The 13,749-nt window shown below is 38.0% G+C and overlaps 1 protein-coding gene across 3 annotated transcripts in view; it reads right to left on the reverse strand.

The window, feature by feature from the left end:
- The window catches only part of PDE3A (phosphodiesterase 3A), a 324,662-nt gene that overhangs the window by 26,610 nt on the left and 284,303 nt on the right, over positions 1–13,749 (reverse strand). For all 3 annotated transcript variants that reach the window (XR_004351893.1, XM_032646571.1, XM_032646570.1), the window contains 4 exons: positions 10,312–10,531; positions 6,945–7,030; positions 3,836–3,990; positions 1,780–1,917 (listed from right to left, as the gene is read on the reverse strand). Coding sequence is in view for 2 of the 3 variants with exons in the window: in XM_032646571.1 (XP_032502462.1) it covers positions 1,780–1,917; positions 3,836–3,990; positions 6,945–7,030; positions 10,312–10,531 (599 nt within the window). In the remaining variant the exon portion in view is untranslated. The remainder of the gene's footprint in view (positions 1–1,779; positions 1,918–3,835; positions 3,991–6,944; positions 7,031–10,311; positions 10,532–13,749) is intronic.

Here is a 13,749-nt window from a genome sequence, read left to right on the forward strand (position 1 = left end):
GTAGTGATGGGAGAGGGCAAAAAGGTAAAGGGGGTCAACTGTGCGGTGACAGATGGAAGCTACATTGTTGGTGGTGAGCACATGGTAGGATCTACCGAAGAAGAAATACAATGTGCACGTGAAACTTGTATAATATCATAAACCAATGTTACATTAATAAAAAAAATGTTTTAACAAAAAAAAGAAAGGGGTAGTATCTCTTAGTCAAAGTGCAAGGGCTGCCACTCTGGTTCTCAACGTGTTCATGGTGAGAACAGAGTCCAGTAGAGGCAACAACCACATGTTATGGAAACTGTAATTATTTTGAGCTTCACAAGCCATCTGTCATTTGAGCATACTTCTTCTGTAGGTAGCAAGTCATTATTTTGACACGTATCTAATTTCCCTGTTGGAACGGGAGTTCCTTTAAGGCAGGGACACATTTCTCTTCTTGGAGACTAGCCTAGCACTTCATGTTTGAGGAACTGAAGAGCAAGGGAAAAGCCTGCTCTATCTTCTTCCTTCAAACCTTCACGGATCAGGAACCCTCACCCCAAAGTTCTACACTCATACTTGCTCCGAGGTCTGAAGAAAGCCTGTCTTCGTTGCATGGAGTAGAAATCAGTCCAACAAGTGATTTCTTTTCTAGTGTTTTGCAGGGAAGGGTTAGAGGCTCCAGTAAATGTGGGTCCTGAATTCTCACCTAAATCTGATATTAACAAACCTGATAGTCTTTAGTATCTTTGCTGTGATATTTCTTCAATCTGTAAGAACTCACCTAAAATATTTTAAGATAAGCTGATAAATATTATTCCATCATCCCCATTAATTAAGAGTTTTGATAGGGGCTCAATAATAGAGCAAATCCATTTTGTTTCGTTTTATTTATTGAGAACAAATGTGTTCAAATTCTTAATTTCTGTATGTTTTCTTTCTCCTTCAGAGAAACAAAACGTTTCTTTATTTGGGAAACCTTGAAAGTAGCTGAGCTTAAGGAAAAAATACTTAAGGAAAAAAAAGGCTCGTTATGCAGTAATAGTTCGTATTCTATATTTCTTGTGATACCTAAAGGTGTTTTCCGTATTAAAATACAAAGAACTCGGGGCTTCCCTGGTGGCGCAGTGGTTGAGAGTCCGCCTGCCGATGCAGGGGACATGGGTTCGTGCCCCGGTCTGGGAGGATCCCGCGTGCCGCGAAGAGGCTGGGCCCATGGGCCATGGCCGCTGAGCCTGTGCGTCCGGGGCCTGTGCTCCGAATGGGAGAGGCCATAGTGGTGAGAGGCCCGCATACCACACACACACAAAAAAAAATACAAAGAACTCTAGTGTGTTTCTCACAGCACTGGAGGAAACATACTACTGCATAATATCTTATTTTTGATAAGGCGTAAGCACTATACTTTTCAAAAGTTAAAAAAAATAGTCATTGGAAATAATCACAGACAATAAGTTAGTGTTTATAAATCGGCAGCTTTCTTCTTGTGAGGGCTTGGGTCAGCTTTTCTTTTGCTGAATTCTATGAATTTAGATCACTTCCCTATCTTGCTTGCGTATCCCCACCCCCTCCATTTTGTCTTAGAAAATACATAATATTTTAATTGCAGAACATGATATTCTACTCACTTGAAGTTCTAATTTTTTTTTTTCATCCCACCAGCAAGGAATCTACAGAATGTTGGGTACTGAAATTTCCTTTCTCCACCTAATATTCACCACTGATGTTAAGTAGGTACAGAGATTTAAACAAACAAGGATTTTTTTTTTTTACACTTATAGTCATATGTATGAATGCATTTCTTACCTGACTAAGAATACGGCCACATTTTCTTCCTATTTTCTCCACCAAATCAAAAATTGGAAAATTCCAAGTATTTAGCTGCTCCATAATTGAGTCCAAGTTATCCATGACAAGAGGTTCAGGAGCAAGAATTGGTTTGTCCTGTAATGAAGATAAAAATATTTCAACAGCGTGCAGTTTTTCTACAAAGCAATTTGCTCCTTCTTTGGTAAATTCAATTCAACAATGGAGCTTACTTGAAATAAATGACTTTAGGGTGAATGAGTGGTCTTCAAAAAAAAAAAAAATCAAAATGAACAAAACATCGACCCCCAAGGTAAGGAGAAAAGGTCTTAATGCTGTTTCAGACCATGAATTTTACATTATTAAGTGCCTGCCTATTCCTGGTTCATACACGCTATAGAAAAATCAGATGTTTCTTTCATAAAGTAACATAACTGCTTTTTAGTCTTCTGTGGAGCTCCTGAATAAAGATTCAAGTACTTCAGAACACTGAGATTGTATGCAAACTTAGCTCTATATTTTTATGTAAATTTTTCTGAGATGAGGATTCCTGGCTTATATTGAACTCTCAAAAGAAACATGAGGGGCTTCCCTGGTGGCGCAGTGGTTGAGAACCTGCCTGCTAATGCAGGGAACACGGGTTCGAGCCCCGGTCTGGGTTGATCCCACATGCCGCGGAGCAACTAGGCCCGTGAGCCACAACTACTGAGCCTGCGCGTCTGGAGCCTGTGCCCCGCAACAAGAGAGGCCGCGATAGTGAGAGGCCCGTGCACCGCGATGAAGAGTGGGCCCCGCTCGCCACAACTAGGGAAAGCCCTGGCACAGAAACGGAGACCCAACACAGCAAAGATAAATAAATAAATTTAAAAAAAAAAAGAAGAAACACGAGTGGGGAGGGGGAGTAAATCACCCCTACTCTAATTAGTCCAATTTATATTACTGCTTCAAAATCAGCATTAATCCTGTAGAGTTACAATTACTACAGTTTTCAGGGATTTTAATTTAATTCATGTGATCCATGGTTTCCAAAAAGCACACACTGTATATATGAGAAAACATTTTTGTAACTGGTCCCAAATGAAGACATTCTTAAGAGTTTATTTGCCAAAAAAATAGAAAATAATGAGGATAAGGAGACATATACGTTATTTTATTTATTTATTTATTTATTTTTTCGGTACGTGGGCCTCTCACTGTTGTGGCCTCTCCCGTCGCGGAGCACAGGCTCCGGACGCGCAGGCTCAGCGGCCATGGCTCACGGGCCCAGCCGCTCCGCGGCATGTGGGACCTTCCCGGACCGGGGAACGAACCCGTGTCCCCTGCATCGGCAGGCGGACTCTCAACCACTGCGCCACCAGGGAAGCCCCATATACGTTATTTTACTGAGAATCTCTTTGATTTAAAAGTATAAATGGTAAATCAGGTAAAAGAAAAATGATAAGAGCAGCAATTGATAATCACATGACAGTCAACTATTTTCTACCATTGCTGCCTCCCTCAAACTAACCAGACTCAAATGTATGCTTTTATCCTCTTTAAGTGGATCTTTTTAAACACACAAAATACATCATCATTAAAAGGTGTTTTAATGGGTAGCAAGTGTCAATGTAAACCTGGTTTAATTTAACAAGGAAAATAAATATTGGCTCACTTTCTAAATCAAGGAGGTACTAGAGAAGAACCAACAGAAGCCCTACGATAACTAATATATTTCATTTTGACTGCTTGATATTTATAAAATATTATTTTACTGATTGAAATAATTCATTTTCCTATGCACATTTACATTTTTAGATTGGGTTAGGAAATATCTGTAATCAGTTGTGGAGATGAATACTTCTGTTTTTAATCACTAAATAATAGGACCGTTAAGATACCAGTAAGACTTGGATAGACAAAAATTGTGTTGATACATATAGGGAGGGCTATAATACATGTATAACCCAAGTGACACAGATCTTCAAACCTAATGATTCAGGGATCTATTTCTAAGCCAATTCCTGTCATAGAAACCAATTTCTCAAGTAAATGAACGAGTTAAGTGATGGGGGGCTACCAGGAATATCATGGCCTCAGGAGTGTAGGTGCTGCAAGCTGGTGTCTTCCTCAGAGGCTCTCTGGGGCATTCAGTCTCATCTTCGTTCTGTACAATATCACTGCTGTCACTGTTGTTATTGGTTTCATAATCAGAGGTAACTTGAGTGATGTCATCTGCAATTAAAAGAGAACAGCCTATTATGAAAGTTGCAAAGGCAAAAGGGGTCCCATTTAAGTGAATATTCCTAGAATGCACACGATCGATAAAGTGTTTATGGAAATACTGCTTTCATGAGCTTACACACCAAGAATATAGGATTATAGGGCGGCAAAAAGCACACATTTTTTAAACCCTGTAAAATAGATGGAGTTATGATCTGTGATTTATAGGACATTCGATACTTCCTCAATAATAACGCTCAGATCAGTAGTTACGACCTTTTAAAAATCCTTTGACTTTCAAGTTACACCTTTTTTTTAAATTGAAGTATCGTTGATTTATAATGCTGTGTTAGTTTCTGGTGTACAGCAAAGTGATTTGGTTAGAAGTGTAGACATTTTCTTTTTCAAATTCTTTTCCATTATGGTTTATTCCAGGATATTGAATATAGTTCCCCGTGCTATACAGTAAAACCTTGTTGTTTATCCATCTTATATATAGTAGTTTATATCTGCTAATCCTAAACTCCTAATTTATCCCTCCCCACTTTGGTAACTTATGGTTCCCCCTTTGGTAACCATAAGTTTGTTTTCTATATCTGTGAGTCTGTTTCTGTTTTGTAAATGACTTCATGTGTATCATATAAAATCCTATGACTTCATATTTCTTTTTCCTTTATCCATGCCCCGACACACTAAACCACCTAGTAGCTGACTAGAACCTTACCTCGAGAATGGGCACACGGGTGGGAGAAATTGAGTTGACACCCAAGAACAAAGTGGTCTGTAGAATATACCAGCCATAGCATGTGCTAAAGAGCATGGCAGGTCCTATGTATCCAGTCTCGATTCCTAGGGATCTGTGCTCTCTTCCGTCTCTGCCCCTCTCCACGCATCTTCCACTGCACTCAGCACTGAACTGTGCTAACCAAAGGGTCAATCAGGTAAATATCAAGTGTCTGAAGAACATGCTTCTGGGGTAAAGACCTCAGGAAGCTTCTCTTAGCTGAATAAAGCGCCTGAATGAAGTTTATGGAGTGCTTGCTATGCGCCAGATACTACGGAAAGCACTCTATTTGCACTAACACGTTGAATCCTCTTAACAATCCTGAGGCAGGCTTCATTGTGTTACTATTATCCTCCCTCTGCAGACAGGAAACTGAGGCACAGAAAGGCTAAGTAAATTACCCAGGAGCACACAGCTGGTAAATTCTGTCACCAGAATCGAACTCATGAAGTCTGACCTGAGTTCCTATACTCCTCATGAAGCCTAGCTTTTTTTTTCTCTCCTGTTTATTGCTTTCCATGGCCTACAAAATCTTTGCCTTTCCCTAAATCACAAAGATATCTGCCTGTGTTTTTTTTCAGAGGTTTTATTGCTTTAGTTCTTACAGTTAGGTCTGTGCTCTATCTCAGAATAATGTTTCATATGGTGTGAAGTAGGGAGTGAGATTCATTTTTTTCCAACCCTACTAGATTGGAAAATTGGATCTTTGTTGGAAGTTCAGTGACTGTGTAGGTGTGGGTCTAATGTGGGGCTTTCTACTCTATTCCATTTGATTCTATTTGCCAGCACTACACTTATGCCAGCACTATAATTTGTCCATTACTGTGGTTTAAGTCTTGAGGTCAGGAGACATATATCCTCTAACTTTGTTCTCCTTCTTCAAGATTGCTTTGGATAGTCTAGGTCTGTCATATGTCCTCATATTGCTGGTGAATAATGGCTTTTGTTATGTAGCCTGTTCCAATCAGGAGTATTTTGTAAGACATTTCCAAGGACCCATCTTTCTCCCATCTTTCTCATGCAACAGCTTTCTAGGTTAGAATCAGACACAGTCTGAAAGTGTTAACTGACAAGTTTCAATCCCAGAATTTGCAGCAAAATGAAGAAGCACGCTCAAAGGCCACAGCTCTGCAGGAGACCAAAGGTGATAAGGAAACACTCCCCTTATTCTATCAGCCTCAATAGAGTGAGAGATGAGGGACATAGAGAAGGGAATATTCTCACTTCAGAGAGCTACAATATCAGATAAGTCTACAACATCAGGTAACTCTCAGAACACAGAACTCTCTTTTTGATTTTTCCTTGCCTATGTCCCTGGACCTTTGTCCATTGCCACAGCACACCATTCTCGTGGGCAAATAATTAATATTTATTGAGTACCTATCAAGAAATTCTGGAGCAGATAATTAAGAAACATTCTTAGGTCACTCTATTATCCTAAAGTCTAAAGTTCATGAAAGCCATTTTTTTCTACCTTGCAAGCTTTCAGCAAACTTGGTTTTGATAGCAAGTCCCTAGGATTGCATCAATAAAAATAAAATAATAATTATTACAGTAATTATGGCAGCAAACACTACTTACAGTGACCCAGATACTATAATAAGTGCTTTAGTAATTTAATTCTCACAATAATCCTGTTTGGTAGGTACCATTTTTATGTCCATTCTACAGATGAAGGAACCGAGAAACAGAGATTACAGGTGAGTCAGAAGTTGAATCAGGATATAAACCAGGCTCCAATGCCTATTTTTCTGAACCTCTGTGTAATACTGCCTCAAGGAAAAAGTATGTTTTCTTCCCTAAGTTTACGGTGATCTAAGCAGGGTCATTTCTCAGGGTGTGCGATGGAGATCTCCACAGAGTACCCTAAAATAGATGACCCTCCAATGTCCAAGATAAAACAACATTTCTGTAGAGTTCTATACATTATATAAAAAGGCCTCTCATTTCAAAACTATAGTCATTTGTGTGTAGATGTATGGAAACATTTTGGACAGCTTTGCATCAAAATTTAACCTATGATTAACTCTAGGTAGTAGGATTATGGACGATTTTGATTTCCTTCATTGTCTTTTTAAATTTGTAATCTAAAAAATCAAAAACATATGTTACCTTTTTGATCAGAAAAAAAATCAAGTAAAGCAATTTCCCATTTGAGGAACAGAATCCAATAAAGAATTACCAGTTCTGTTTGGTGTCCGAATGGCTGCCCCACTCCTCTCCAGGGGCCCATCAGCAGGAGTCCCTTGGGAATATGGTCTGCCACAGCTGAGAAATAATGGAACAGCTGTAAGTAGGTCCTTTCTTTTCAGAAAATCGTAGACACACCATGTACGCATACGTTTAGATAAGTAACAATAATCAAATATTTCTACATTCTACTTATTCGTTTGATGGAAAGAAGTCATTTTGTTTTATACATGGATGTTGATATGTAGGATGCTGGTTTTTTTGTGTGTGTGGGGAGGAGAGTGTGCTGTGTCAATACAGAGGATCAAAAGCTCTGTTCAACTCTCATGCTCCTCCGTGGTCTAGACCATACCTGAGGTGAAACTACTGGCAATATTTTGTTTTACATTATTTAGAGAATCCTGGAATAGTCTGCTACCTATTTACAGTAGTGATTTTGGAGGTGCCGATGTGTATTTGGTCAAAAATATCTTTCCCAATGGAATCCCTTTGTGTCTGCTTAAAAGCCTCCTCCTTTATTAGATTTATTTCTATGGCTTACGAGATTTTATGTCCAAAGAGCCCTTTAAGACTAGATTGCATACATGAAAATAGAATAATGGTAGATTAATTTTATTTTTGCCACAAAATAAAAATTATTTTTTCAGATTGATCAGTTCCCCTGTTAAGGCTCTAAGGAAATGAATAAAGTAGACGTACATTTTGATGAAGAGTGGATATAAAACTGACCACAAAGGTTGCTAGTTGAGAAAAACAGGCCAAGGGAGTGCCCTGTGGGTAATGGAGAAAAATGAAGGTACTAGAGAAGTGGGCAGGGTTCTTTAACAGAGGAGGCTGGAGGATGTAGGATACTCTTCCTTTCTCAACAGTTTTGACTGTTTAATAAATTACAAAGTAACCCCACGAATGGCCTGGCAAGTTTCCTCTCTCACTTATTTAGAGACTTTATGATTAGATTTTAATTCTGTTTTTCGCTTCTGGGTTCTTTCATTCTGCCTAATATTAGAAAGGGTCTCAGAGAGTTTTTGTTTATTTGTTATTCAGCCACAGGTAAAAGGAAAAGAGCCACTGTAAAAGGAAAAGAGAAGAGTGATATGTTATAAGTTAATATATTAAATGTCTCATCACCTTTTTCCCCTGAATTGTGTTTATATATGTAGTAGAGATAAGCCTTTCCCGGTTAGAGCATTTTCATCCAAAGCAAATTTATTTTTCAAGCCTTGAATGTAAGCAGAAAGCATCACACACAAAATATTTCTAATTATGACATCCTATCAGCCTGATTTAGGGACTCAAGAGAAAATGACAGAACCCAAGGAAAAAGCCCATAGTTGTAAATGATGGGCTTACATGTTTGGATGAAACTTGGTAAAAGTAGAGTTTATTAGTTTGAAGATTTTTCTTTGCAAGATAATACTTAAAAGGAACGTTTAAATGAGTAGTTCAAATAGACTACCTCTTTTGCCAAAAAAACCAGCTTGTTGCATAGACATTACAGCAGCCAAGAGACTGGGATTCAATGCCAAATCCTTCAAGTTCAGTGGGGGAAACCATAATAATTAGTCATGTGTTTCTGGAGCTCTCTGTGCCTACATGGGTGGCTGCCTTGAAGGCAATAATAAAACATGGTTTGAATTATAGATTTATAAAGCCCAAACAAATAAAACACACACTACTGGAATTATAAACATTACTGAACAAGTAGACAATGAAATTCCCTTGTTTTTCTCCAAAACCTCTTTTATAAAAATCCTATTACATTCTTTTTGCTAAGAATACAAAAAAAATAGACTGTGGTGAGAAAAGCTAAGTGAGCGGTACATCTTTTCTGAACCTCTCTGTTCTTTTTTTAGGCGATTTATTTCTCACAAGTCTGGAGCTCACAGCGGGAGAGTCTCCCTAGAAACAAAGTGCTGGAAGCAGATGTCCTTGATGCCGGTGACTCCCTGAGGCTTCATCTTGGCTCGGGAGGCACACCACAAAAAAAGTGTTTCTTGAGGGTGTTCCACCAAACACTAGCTCTAGGGGCAATTATTGGGTGTTAACCTGAAGAAATTGGTTCTGTGGTCAAATAAAGTCAGAAATCACCAGATGAAACAAAACTCAAGAGGTTTTCCTTTTGCAGGACTTCTCAGAGCTTTAAATAAAGTGAGGTGTGTTGTGAATCACTAAGAGGAAAATATGATAGGCCTGTTTTACCACAGAGCATACTTTTTTTTGGGGGGGGGGATAAAAGATGGGATTAACATCCCGCAGAAATTATTTTATTAAAAATGCTATTATATAGAAGGCAGCAGAATAACTTTTGGATGGTGGAATAACTTTTCACTCTGGTCCTGGCCAAACAAACATAAGTGATTTTCCCTTTGAAACTATTTGTAAAGAGAAAGGAAGGAAAAATAAAGATTATAAGAAGAAATAATCATTTAACATAGAATTTATGAACAAACGATCAGAAAATGAAATTTGTGAGGCTTAAACCTGAATTCATTGATCAAGTCTGGGTCTGTGACCCAACATTTGATATTAGAAGACTAACATGTAACTAATTTATTCAAACAGTTATCCTCATTAACCTTAGGGGGAAAAATATCATTTTATTCAAGGCACTCTCACGATTATAACTTAGTTTTAAAACACTCAACTCTTCTCTACTTAAAAAAAAGATTGTAATGCTTTAAGATCAGTTATTCAAGATAAAGCTATTACTGAAGGACAATAATATGTTAATCAGTAAGAGGAGGTATTTATTTCTTAGTGACCGTGTGAGCCTAGTCTCATCACGCTAGGCTCTTTTTTCTTATCCCCTGCAAGAGACAATACTCTGTCATTCAGTTTCAATAGGACAGAGCAGTGCAAGCAATTGCTTCAATGTATTCAGAGATCCATTTGAGTCCAGCCATAATGTGCCATGTGTTATCTGCATATTTTTAAAGCGTTAAAATGGGAATTGCAAACTTAAGATAAAAAGAAGTACCTTTAAAATCAATATAAAATCCTCCCTGGAGAACAAGTAAAAAATATCCCAACAAAATATCAAATTATACCAAATGACTTGATACGAGTTTTGAATTATATGTTTTATGCATCCTCCATCCGCAAGCAGACAAAACAACATTATTTTGTATCATCTCCAAAGATTAGCTGTAGGGACTATATGGACTCGCAAATTTCTGTTAATGGAAAAGCACTGAAAAGTTTCTCTGCCAGTCTATTCACACAAATCACATCATTTGCACTTCTGTCAACTACTTTGGGCAACCTACACAGAGGTGCGTGGACTGGTGGTGAGTGTTCCTAAGAGGAAAACCAGTATTAGTTTTATTATTAAACTCCAGCTAACAATATGAATTCCTTACCTGCTACATATAACAGGTGGAGTCAGGATCTGAGGAGAAAGGTCAGGGGCACTCTGAGTGTAAGTTACGGCCCTGTGAGAACTTAGGCCTTGTTTGACAGTTGTATCGGCAGATTCTGGAAACTGCACTGCAGAAATTTTGCTGACTGGGCTGCTGGCAGGGGTCCCATGGAGAGGTGAGGAAGAGGGTGAGGAAAGAGGTGAAATTTTCACTAGGGAACCTAAGAAAGAAAGAGAGTTATTAAGTCCTAAATAAATGTCTTTGAAAGTCAAAATTGCAACATTTTTTTTTTAAAACATCTTTATTGGAGTATAATTGCTTTACAATGTTGTGTTAGTTTCTGCTGTATAACAAAGTTAATCAGTTATATGTATACATATATCCCCACATCCCCTCCCTCTTGCGTCTCCCTCCCTCTCACCCTCCCTATCCCACCCCTCTAGGTGGTCACAGAGCACAGAGCTGATCTTCCCATGAGATGCAGCTGCTTCCCACTATCTATCTATTTTACATTTGGTAGTGTATATAAGTCCATGCCACTCTCTCACTTCACCCCAGCTAACTCTTCCCCCTCCCCTCAAGTCCATTCTCTACGTCTGTGTCTTTATTCCTGTCCTGACCCTAGGTTCTTCAGAACCAGTTTTTTTTTTTTTTTTTTTTTTTTTTAGATTCCATATATATGCGTTAGCATACAGTATTTGTTTTTCTCTTTCTCACCTCACTCTGAAAGACAGACTCTAGGTCCATCCATCTCACTACAAATAACTCAATTTCGTTTACTTTTATGGCTGAGTAATATTCCACTGTTAATAATGTGCCACATCTTTTTTATCCATTCATCCTTCGATGGACACTTAGGTTGCTTCCATGTCCTGGCTACTGTAAACAGAGCTGCAATGAACACTGTGGTACATGACTCTTTTTGAATTATGGTTTCCTCAGGGTATATGCCCAGTACTGGGATTTCTGGCTTATATGACAGTTCTATTTTTAGTTTTTTAAGAAACTTCCATACTGTTCTCCATAGTGGCTGTATCAATCTACATTCCCACCAACAGTGCAAGAGGCTTCCCTTTTCTCCATACCCGCTCCAGCATTTATTGTTTGTAGATTTTTTTGATGATGGCCATTCTGACTGGTGTGAGGTGATACCTAATTGTAGTTTTGTTTGCATTTATCTAATGATTAGTGATGTTGAGCATCCTTTCATGTGTTTGTTGGCAATCTGTATCTCTTCTTTGGAGAAATGTCTCTTTAGGTCTTCTGCCCATTTTTGGATTGGGTTGTTTGTTTTTTTTGATATTGAGCTGTGTGTAAATTTTGGAGATTAATCCTTTGTCAGTTGCTTCATTTGCAAATATTTTCTCCCATTCTGAACGTTGTCTTTTTCTCTTGTTTATGGCTTCCTTTGCTGTGCAAAAGCTTTTAAGTTTCAGTAGGTCCCATTTGTTTATTTTTATTTCCATTTCTCCAGGAGGTGAGTCAAAAAGGATCTTGCTATGATTTATGTGATAGAGTGTTCTGCCTATGTTTTCCTCTAAGAGTTTTATAGTGTGTGGCCTTAAGTTTAGGTCTTTAATCCGTTTTCTGTTTATTTTTGTGTATGGTGTTAGGGAGTGTTATAATTTCATTCTTTTCCATGTAGCTATCCAGTTTTCCCAGCACCACTTATTGAAGAGGCTGTCTTTTCTCCATTGTATATTCTTGCCTCCTTTATCAAAGATAAGGTGACCACGTGTGTGTGCGTTTATCTCTGGGCTCTCTATCCTGTTCCATTGATCTATATTTCTGTTTTTGTGCCAGTACCATATTGTCTTCTCTTGTCTTGTCTTGATTACTGTAGCTTTGTAGTATAGTCTGAAGTCATGGAGCCTGATTCCTCCGGCTCTGTTTTTCATTCTCCAGATTGCTTTGGCTATTTGGGGTCTTTTGTGTTTCCATATAAATTGTGAAATTTTTTGTTCTAGTTCTGTGAAAAATGCCATTGGTAGTTTGCTAGGGATTGTATTGAATCTGTAGATTGCTTTGGGTAGTATAGTCATTTTCACAATGTTGATTCTTCCGATCCAAGAACATGGTATATCTCTCCATCTGTTGGTATCATCTTTAATTTCTTTCATCAGTATCTTATAGTTTTCTGCATACAGGTCTTTTATCTCCTTAGGTAGGTTTATTGCTAGGTATTTTATTCTTTTTGTTGCAATGGTAAATGAGAGTGTTTCCTTAATTTCTCTTTCAGATTTTTCATCATTAGTATATAGGAAAGCAAGAGATTTCTGTGCATTGATTTTGTATCCTGCTACTTTACCAAATTCATTGATTAGTTCTAGTAGTTTTCTGGTAGCATCTTTAGGATTCTGTATGTAGAGTATCATGTCATCTGCAAACAGTGACAGCTTTACTTCTTCTCTTCCGATTTGGATTCCTTTTACTTCTCTTTCTTCTCTGATTGCTGTGGCCTAAACTTCCAAAACTATGTTGAATAACAGTGGTGAGAGTGGACAACCTTGTCTTGTTCCTGATCTTAGGAGAAATGGTTTCAAATTTTCACCATTGAGAATGATGTTGGCTGTGGGTTTGTCATATATGGCCTTTATTATGTTGAGGAAAGTTCCCTCTATGCCTACTTTCTGGAGGGCTTTTATCATAAATGGGTGTTGAATTTTGTCAAAAGCTTTTTCTGCATCTATTGAGATGATCATATGGTTTTTCGCCTTCAATTTGTTAACATGCTTTATCACATTGATTGATTTGCGTATACTGAAGAATCCTTGCATTCCTGGGATAAACTCCACTTGATCATGGTGTATGATCCTTTTAATGTGCTGTTGGATTTTGTTTGCTAGTATTCTAGTTGAGGATTTTTGCATCTATGTTCATCAGTGATATTGGCCTGTAGTTTTATTTCTTTGTGACATCTTTGGTTTTGGTATCAGGGTGATGGTGGCCTCATAGAATGAGTTTGGGAGTATTCCTCCCTCTGCTATATTTTGGAAGACTTTGAGAAGGATAGGTGTTAGCTCTTCTCTAAATGTTTGATAGAATTCGCCTGTGAAGCCATCTGGTCCTGCGCTTTTGTTTGTTGGAGGATTTTTAATCACAGTCTCAATTTCAGTGCTTGTGATTAGTCTGTTTATATCTTCTATTTCTTCCTGGTTCAGTCTGGAAAGGTTGTACTTTTCTAAGAATTTGTCCATTTCTTCCAGGTTGTCCATTTTATTGGCATAGACTTGCTTGTAGTAATCTCTCATGATCCTTTGTATTTCTGCAGTGTCAGTTGTTACTTCTCCTTTTTCATTTCTAATTCTGTTGATTTGAGTCTTCTCCCTTTTTTTTCTTAATGAGTCTGGCTAATGGTTTATCATTTTTGTTTATCTTCTCAAAGAACCAGCTTTTAGTTTTATTGATCTTTGCTATCGTTTCCTTCATTTCTTTTTC

The sequence above is a fragment of the Phocoena sinus genome, chromosome 10 (genome assembly GCF_008692025.1).
Source record: "Phocoena sinus isolate mPhoSin1 chromosome 10, mPhoSin1.pri, whole genome shotgun sequence".
Classification (NCBI taxonomy): domain Eukaryota; kingdom Metazoa; phylum Chordata; class Mammalia; order Artiodactyla; family Phocoenidae; genus Phocoena; species Phocoena sinus.